This window comes from Myodes glareolus, chromosome 24 (assembly GCF_982192425.1).
Source record: "Myodes glareolus chromosome 24, mMyoGla1.1, whole genome shotgun sequence".
Taxonomy (NCBI): Eukaryota; Metazoa; Chordata; class Mammalia; order Rodentia; family Cricetidae; genus Myodes; species Myodes glareolus.
This window is the reverse complement of record NC_142049.1, coordinates 16570777-16579602: the sequence shown is the minus strand read 5'-3', so window position 1 is coordinate 16579602 and position 8826 is coordinate 16570777. Positions and strand designations below refer to the sequence as shown.

At 47.6% G+C, this 8826-nt stretch overlaps 1 protein-coding gene across 6 annotated transcripts; it reads right to left on the bottom strand.

Annotated features, from left to right (window-relative positions):
* Nucleotides 1–44: 44 nt before the first annotated feature.
* On the bottom strand, nt 45–8687 carry Rccd1 (RCC1 domain containing 1). Of its 6 annotated transcripts, XM_048434930.3 has the most exons (9): nt 7858–8017; nt 7414–7569; nt 7092–7304; nt 6531–6927; nt 6321–6442; nt 1868–1963; nt 1421–1588; nt 772–801; nt 45–456 (listed from the first exon to the last, which is right to left on the bottom strand). In XM_048434930.3, the coding sequence occupies exons 3-9, from the start codon at nt 7258–7260 to the stop codon at nt 305–307; spliced, it is 1134 nt and encodes a 377-aa protein (XP_048290887.2). In that variant the 5' UTR covers nt 7261–7304; nt 7414–7569; nt 7858–8017; the 3' UTR covers nt 45–304. The 6 variants fall into 6 exon arrangements, with proteins under 6 accessions (XP_048290887.2, XP_048290884.3, XP_048290885.2 ...); XM_048434927.3 differs by lacking the exon at nt 7414–7569 and having other exon boundaries at nt 7858–8435; XM_048434928.3 differs by having other exon boundaries at nt 7092–7569; nt 7858–8434.
* Nucleotides 8688–8826: the final 139 nt, after the last annotated feature.

Sequence of the window (8826 nt, the reverse complement as noted above, 5' to 3'; positions counted from 1 at the left end):
AATCAATGGTTACTTTGGCCTACTGATTAAAAGATTTAAGAGTCTTTCTCATTTTGGGTAATACCATTTTATTCATGTATTTTCTCATTTTGCAACTAGTAAAGCTGGGCTAGGGTATATATAACTTAGCTATTGATGCTTGTCCAGCACACAGAAGATCTAGGGTTCTTTTGATCCCTAGCCCTGTTCCAAAAGTAAACGTTTATATCTGCATCCCTGACTCTAAACTTATGTTGGCAGGCGCTTATGACAGTTCATTCTCACCTAGGCTCCATTAGCAACCTGGGGGTTCACATGACATGGGTCAGATTTCTTCTCTCTCCACTGCATACACATAAGTGTTCCAGGGTCCACAGGTAACAGCCCTTACTTGGAGTTGTTTTTCAGCAAAGTATTCCACACGGCAGGGTCGGTCCAAGCTGCTGCTGTCCTTGTGGCCAAGCTGTCCATATTTACCTAGAATGTAGCAAGCACCTTTCTCTGATAGGCCTTGCTGGCCTTCTGTGAAGCCAGGAAGCTTCAAAGCTCAAGCAAATTTTGGGCTTGCCCAGAGGACAGTGGCAATGACTCCCTGCTTCCTATGTCAAGATGGTCAGAGGCACCTCCTTATTTCTCTGTCTGGCAGACATCTGTTCCCATCCAAGGAAGACAACTTTTCAGCTCTCCTCCCATTTGTCAGGCCAAAGCTCCTACCCCCTCTAGTTTGTGTGGCTTTATGTCAACTGTTCTATATTCATCCCCTTGGAAGAATCACAAAACCTTTTTACTTACCCCAGCCCCAGGTATAGAGTTCTCCTGTTCCTGCAACCAAAGAGCAAGTAGCTGCCACCATTGTTCTGCTAATTAGACAAGATACTACCTGGCCTGGCACAAGCCATAAACAACACGCTGGAATTCTGAGATGTACACATGGAGTCACACCCTAGACTGGGCAGGTTTTCTTCTAGAAGGAACCTATTGGGTCTGAGGCTGTGGAGCTGTTAAAGATGCAAGTAACCTTTTTATTGTCTGTTTTTAGTCGATAAGACTTGACACAGTCCCAATCTTCCTGCCTCATCCTAAGAATTAGGATTTATAAGTGTGTGCTGCCATTGCCATGCCCAGCATTTACGAAAGTGAGACAGCTGATCATAAAGTCTATATCAAGATGCTATAATACGGTAATTTTGTTAAAAACATAGCTCAGTGATGTGCTTACTTGGTACGTGAGAAGCCCTAGATCCAGTCCCCAGCATACACAGAGTGCAGTGGCATATGCCTATAGTCCCAACTACTCTAAAGCCTGAGCCCAGGAGTTTGAGACAAGCCTGCGTAATAAAGTGAAACTCTTACTAAAATTTAAAAAGGATGGGCAAAGTTTTTGCACCCCCAGCTAAAGAATGGGATGGAATACTGCCCCATCCTGAGACAGTCCACTCACGTGTTACCACGGCTGTGTGTCGGGATCCGCAGCTGGCCTTGACTGCATCTGAGCCCATGGGAAGATCCAGAAGAGCTGGGAAGGGCTGGATGGCTATGAAGGGGGCAGGAGCCCCAAGATCAGTCATAGCTGCTTCCTCTTCGAGACAATCTTCATTCAATTCTGTAGCTTTAGAATGGTTATAATGTTTTAACATTCTAAGCATGGAGGCAAACCTCATTCACACACTGCATCTTCCTACTGTTGCTCTGTAAAACACTTTCTAGTGCCAGAACTGGTACCCAGCCCTTACTCAACACACCTGCCGGTTATGCTGTGCCAAAACTAGCATCAGCCTCCCACAGCAAGGAGTAGTGTCTGTCCAGCAGTAGCCAGGATGAGTTCTGATCCTGAGCACCGCACCTCAGTGTCTAGCACACAGTCAAGAATCCTAGAGCTTGACCTTACCTGCCCTGCTTACTCTCTTGTCCTCTGTAGGGTTCTTTATGGGCAGGGCCAGCTGCCCTGACTCATTCCAGCCCCAGATATAAATATCCCCAGTTTCTGAAAGAGACCAAGAGGATCTGTGAAACAGACCAAAACCCTTCCATCCACCTACATCCTCTACACATCCTAGGGATGGGTAAAGGCTACCCTGTCCAAGTACCCAAGAAAGATGCCCCCTTCCCAAGACCCAGCAGCTTCCTTGTCCTAGACCCCTTGTCCAGGAACTAAACACCTTTAGTTCCCCCCAATTCTGGTGTGTGTGTTTCCAAGCAGCCTTACTATGCACCTCTCTGGCTGGCCTCAAAGTCTCCACCCTCTTCCTGGATGCTTTATTATGGAAGTCTTTTTGTATACTGTGAAGATGTGTTGCTCTCATTGGTTTAGTAAAGAGCTAAATGGTCAATAGGAAGGAAAAGGTTAGGTTAGGTGGGACTTGAGGACAGGCAGGGAGCTCAGGGATGAAGATCGCAGAGTCACTAGGAGAGGTAGGGGGAAACAATATCAATATGAATTTGCCATGTTGAAAAAAGGTACTGAGAGAGGCTGAAGAGATGGTTTAATGGTTAAGAGGGCCTGCTGCTCCTGCAGAGGACCCAGGTTCAAGTTCCTAGCATCCACATCAGGTAGTTCACAATCACCTGTAACTCAAACTCCAAGGAATCGGATAGCCTCTTCTGGTCACCCCCACATGCATCCTCCCCCCCCAACACATACATAATTAAAAATTAATCTCTTAAGAAAAAGGTACCGAGAGCCAGGGAATGGTGGCTCTAATCCTTTAATCCCAGCACTCGGAAGACAGAGGCAGGCAAATCTCTGTGAGTCCAAGACTGGCCTGGTCTACAAAGTAAGTTCCATGACAGCCAAAGCTGTAACAGAGAAACTCTGTCTTGAAAAACAAGCCGGGCGGTGGTGGCACATGCTTTTAATCCCAGCACTCGGGAGGCAGAAACAGGTGGATCTCTGTGAGTTCAAGACCAGCCTGGTCTACAAGAGCTAGTTCCAGGACAGGCTCCAAAGCTACAGAGAAACCCTGTATTGAAAAACAAAAAAAAAAGAAAGAAAGAAAGAAAAACAAAAATGGTACCCAGATCCCAAAGAAAAAACTGCACAAATTAACATCACCAACAATGAAAACAAAATTAATTTAGCAACAATAACAAAATTAGCAATCACTGGTCATTAATATCCCTTAAGGTAAATGGACTCAACTCACCTATAAAAAGGCACAGGCTAACAGATTGGATATGAAAACAAAATCCATCCTTCGGCATACAAGAAACACATCTCAACCTCAAAGACAGACATTGTCTCAGAGTAAAGGGTTGGGAAAAAATATACCAATCAAAGGGACCTAAGAAACAAGCAGATGTAGCTATCCTAATATCTAACAAAATAAACTTCAAGCTAAAATCAATCAAACGTCATTACATATTAGTCACAGGAAAAATCCATCAAGAGGAAGTCTCAATACTGAACATCTATGCCCCCAATACAATACCCTCATATGTGAGAGAAACACTTCTAAAGCTTAAATCATACATTAAACCCCACACACTAATAGTGGGAGACTTCAAAGCTCCCTTCTCACCACTGGACAGGTCAATCAGACAAAAAAAAATGAATGGAGAAATAAGAGAACTAACAGATGTTATGACTCAAATGGACTTAACAGACATCTATAGAATACTCTATCCAAACAAAAAAGAATATACCTTCTTCTCAGCACCTCATGGAATCTTCTCAAAAATTGACCACATATTCGGTAACAAAACAAACCTCAACAAATACAAAAAAATTGGAATAACCCAATGTACTTTATCAGATCACCATGGTATAAAACTAGAAGTCAACAGCAATACTAATTCCAGAAAACCCACAAACGCATGGAAATTAAACAATGCTCACCTGAATTCATCAATGGATCAAGCAAGAAATAACGGGAGAAATTAAAGACTTCCTAAAATTCAATGAAAATGAATTTTCTGGTACACAATGAAAGCAGTGTTAGAGGAAAGTTCATAGCACTAAATGCCTACATAAAGAAAATCTAGAAAAATCCCACAGTAGTGAATTAACAGAACATTGAAAACTTTAGAACAAAAAGAAGCAAACAAAGTGAGAGCTGAAATCAACAAAATAGAAACAAAACAATTCAAAGAATCGATGAGACAAAGAGCTGGTTCTTCGAGAAAATCAACAAAATAGACAAACCTTTATCCAAACTAACCAAAAGGCAGAGAGAGAATATCCAAATTAACAAAATCAGAAATGAAAAGGGGGACATTACATCAGACATAGAGGAAATGCAGAGAATCATCAGGTCATATTTCGAAAACCTGTACTCCACAAAATCGGAAAACTTAAAGGAAATGGACAACTTTCTGGATAAATATCACTTGCCAAAATTAAATCAAGACCAGATAAGCAAATTAAACAGATCTATAACAGCTGAAGAAACAGAAACAGTCATCAAAAGTCTCCCAACCAAAAAAAGCCCAGGACCAGATGGTTTCAGCTTTTTAGTCTCCCCCCATCCCCAGGCAGGGTCTCAATGTGTGGCCATAGTTGTACTGGAACTCACTGTGTAGAGCAGGCTGGCCCCACACAGATCCACCTGCCCCTGAAGTGCTGGCATTAAAGTTGTGCACCACTAGGCCCAGCTTGTTTTCAATCTCATTCAAAATTGTCACCTACTTCCCCAACTAGGGGAGCCCTAGAAGTCCCCACTGTATCCCTTTCAAAGGCATTGAGGTATCCTGTACACTTTCTTCTCTCTCTCTCTCTCTCTCTCTCTCTCTCTCTCTCTCTCTCTCTCTCTCGTTTTGTTTTTCAAATCAGGGTTTCTCTGTGTAGCCCTACTGTCCTGGAACTCATTCTGTAGACCAGGCTGGCCTTGAACTTAAAGAGATCTACCTGCTGCTGCCTCCCGGGTGCTGGGATTAAAGGCACGTGCCACCACAGCCTGGCACCTGTGCCCTTTTTCAATCTCATCTTCCATTGCTCCTACTGAAGGCTTCTGCCTCTCTCTTGCCTTCTTTCTCATAGCACCAAGGCTCTATATTAGGTGAGGACTGGAGCTAGTTACTATAGTGACTATCTTAGTCACTTTCTATTTCTGTGATTAAAAAACATGACCAAAAGCAACAGGAAGTTTATTGAGTCCATCACCATTATTCAGGGAAGTCAGGGCTGGAACCTGGAGGCAGGAACTGAAGAAGAGGCCACGGGGGAATGGTGCCAGGGCTTGCTCCCCCTGCTTTCTTATAGCACCCAGGACTATCTGCTCAGGGGTGGCACAGCCCCGGTAGGCTCGAATCTCCCTCCATAGCAATCAGTCCAGAAAATGTCCCCACAGACTTACCTCTAGACAATCTGATGGCCAACTTCTATTGAGGGTTCACTTTCTGGCTGGCTCTAGCTTGTGTCAAGTTGATAACAAACTAATCAGGACATACTAACTAATCACTAACACTCCTTGGGAGGCAGAGGCAAGAAGACAGAGAGTTCAAGGTGAGTCCGTTTGAGGCCAGGCTGGCCTTATATGAGACTGACCACAACATTTAGTAACAGTAATTTTATAAAATGCTCAGTCTGTGCTGGTGTTTTATGTGCTTTCCAAATACAATCACAAAGCCCCAGAAGTATTTATATGACAATATCCTCACTTGGAAGTCAGATGAAACAGAGGTTAAGCACCAAGACAAAGGTCAAAGAGCCAGAGTAAAGATTGTAAACTAGGAAGCCTTGCTCCATACCTCTATGCTTCAACCTCTTTTGCAAGCCTGAGGTTGCAAACTCCTAAATCTTAGGTGTAAAACTTCCCCTTAGGCTGTTTCCAGTCCTGTCCTCCTGTCCTCTGCCTTCCTGCCCAGGTTGGACCCCACTGCCTCCTAGGGCTATTACATGAAAACATAGCGGGGATTGAGAGCCCCAGTCAGACAGATCAGTAGCTTCTGGGGCTGGAGAGATGGCTCAGTGGTCAAGAGCACTGGCTGCTCTTCCAGAGGACCTGGGTTCAGTTCCCGGGTACCATCATGGCTACCTGGGGATATGCAGCCTTCTCCATTCTTTCTGGCTGAGCTGTCTCTTAGCAGTTCCCTGGATAAGTGTGTTTCCCTTCTGGAGTATTTTAGAAAGCAGCCTTGGTGCCTAGCAGATGTGTGGGAGTGGAGGAGAACCCAGTAACAGCGATAACTGCAGCAATAGCAGCAGGCAAGGCCTAAGAGGGTGGTGGAGACAACGGGCTGAATCTGCAGACACTAAAGAGTCAGGAATGACTGGTTTGGGTTGAGTTCGGAATGAGGCCTGGGCTAGACCACCCACACACACACACACAAAAAAAAGAAAAAAGAAAAAAGAAAAAAAGAAAAAAAAAAAAAAACAAGAGGAAGGACAGCCCCAGGTCACTCACCACTCACACACACAGAGTGCCAGCCACCCGCAGCCACCTCAGCCATCCAGAGGCCTTGCAGGGCTTCCAACGGCCTTGGCTTCAGCTCCGCCTCCAGCGTCCCGTGGCCCAACTGTCCGTGCCTGATCAAGGGAGTCCTTAATCAGCAACGGGTACATGCAAGAGACCACCTCCTCAAGCTTCACCAAATCACATTCCGCTGGTCCTCACCTGCCTCCACCCCAGGAAAACACCTGACCGGCTTCGCACAGCATCAGCACATGCTCGGCACCCAGTTCCAGCTGGCGCACCCGCAGCTCTGGGGCCAGAGGCTGGCAGAAGGGGGGCTGCGGGTTCACATAGGCATGGGCACGGGGCAGCAGCGGTAGGGTACCCGCCCTAGTCTCGCTGCTGGGTTCATCTTCCCCTGGGTCGTCTGCCCCAGAAACCAGGTTCTGGACCCAGAGGGGCTCCCCCTGCAATGCCGAGCCTGGTGTCCAGGCGCGCAGCTCTGTGCTGGACCCGTCCTTGTCACGCAACACCACCAGGAGTCCCTCGGAAGCCCACGCATCCCGGCAGCCATCTGCTGAGCTGCTCACGGAGCCTGACAGCTCCACCCGGCCTCCACCTGCGTGGGTAGAGAGTGGGGTGGAACACGTACCAAGGACCCAGAGAGGGGTGCAGCGAGGTTGCCTGACAAAGGGTGTAAGGTATTTCTGGGCAGGCATATTAAGAATGTTTGGGCAGGTGTACAGGGAACAGGCCTGGAGGTGGGGTTGTGGGGGTACTCACGGGTCACCAGGGCGGTGTAGCTCCAGCTAGCACTCACTCGGCAAACGTCCTCACTGGCACGCAGTGGTTCGGGACTGTGCACCGAATGGCGCCCATTCCCAGAACCCAGCACTTGCCCAAAGCCGCAGAAACCAAAGCCAAACCAGGTCCCATGCTGTTCCTTGGCCATATTCACAGAGTCTTCTGTGGGTAGCCACCTGGCTGGGGCGTGGCCTGCAGGATGGAAGGTTAAGGCTGCAACCCAAGGAGATGATTGCAAACAGGAAAGTCTGGCCTTCCAAGGGGCTACAGCTGCATTATCTGTAAAATAGTGACCGGATACCATCTGGATTCCACTCTCCTAATCAGAGGCGATCAGTGTCCGTCCCACTATCGTTCCGTGAGCAGAGCTTTGGCTAACGGTCCTATCCAATGAGTGACTGTTGAACTATCTGGAGCTGGTCATGTCTCCCACTTTTGGCTCAAATCCAGTGTGCCACTGTAAGAAATATTAAGTATTCATCTTTTCTTGACTTTACCCATGCCCCTGTAGCCTGAACCCAACAGGAAAGCCCTTTCGCCGGGAAATCTCGAAGGAAACTGGCCAGCGAATTGCAGGGCTCAGCTCGGGGATGGACCAGCGAGGTAGAAAGTGTTTAAAGCGCCGCACGCCAGGCAAGGCGGTCACTGGATGCAGCAGCGTTTCCGGAGCCAATCGCAGGCGCGATCGGTGACGTCACCACTTGTGGGGGCGGGCTCCCTGACGTGCTCACATGCGCCGGTTTACCTGTCTGTCCCTGTGAATCCTCCGTGAGTCCATGCGGGCCGCTCCCGCGAGTGGGCTGAAGTCTCCTTTGAGCGCCGACACCAGCGGACGCGAATGAAACCACTGAAGGAATATTCATGAAGATCGGAGGGAAACGGCAAGCGAGGACCAAGCCCTGACGCCCGCCATTCCTTTCGAGCAAGGGGGTGGTGGTTCAGGACCGTAGCCCAGACAGGAAGCGGTAGTATTAGTGCCTTCGCTGATTGGCCCCAGGCTCTGTCGTTTACATCTACTGAGCCAATGAGCCCTAAGCTTTCCCGCCTCTAAGATCGGTGTCCTCCGCTAGGGGAACTTGCTTGAGTCAAATCTTTTTATCGTTTGTTTTTCGAAATAGGGTTTTGCTGTAGCTTTGGAGCCTACCCTGGAAGTCACTTAGTAGACCAGGCTGGCCTTGAACTCACAGAGATCCACCCGGATCTGCCTCCCGAGTGCTGGGATTAAAAAGGGCGTGCACCACCACTGCCCTGCTGAGCCAAATCTTCAACTGGGCACAGCTAAAGAAAAATTTTCACTGAGGGAAGTGCACACCAGCCCCAAATGTCGAACACTGCCTGACTGGAGATCAAGAACTCAAATTATCACAACAAATGCATCCAGGAGCCAGCATCTACTGCTCTCCCCTAAAACCGGTTATCTCAAGGACACTGTAATTTGGTCAATTTCTTAGGCTTTACGCTTACCCTTCCACCAAAGCTAATAAAGAACGCTTTGTAATTCCTACAACTTTAAAGGCTGAGACAGGATCGTCAGTGTGAAGTCAGCTTGGCTACGCATACCGAGGCCCAGTCTCAACTATAAATGGGCCCTGGGGTGGGAAACCACTCCTTCCTTCTCTTGCAGGTCAGTCCTCTACAGCACACTTGTTGATGCCCAGCTACTGCCCAGAGCCTCCCACCCTCAGCAGCCTCCCCCAACCCCACAAGGACACAC

Coding starts and splice junctions, on each gene's coding strand:
- Rccd1 (XM_048434925.3), bottom strand. CDS start 7,975: ATGAATATTCCTTCAGTGGTTTCATTCGCGTCCGCTGGTGTCGGCGCT. Junction 7,392..7,857: donor GGATTCACAGGGACAGACAG/GTAAACCGGCGC, acceptor ACTATTTTACAG/ATAATGCAGCTGTAGCCCCT. Junction 6,443..6,530: donor TTTTCCTGGGGTGGAGGCAG/GTGAGGACCAGC, acceptor TCCCTTGATCAG/GCACGGACAGTTGGGCCACG.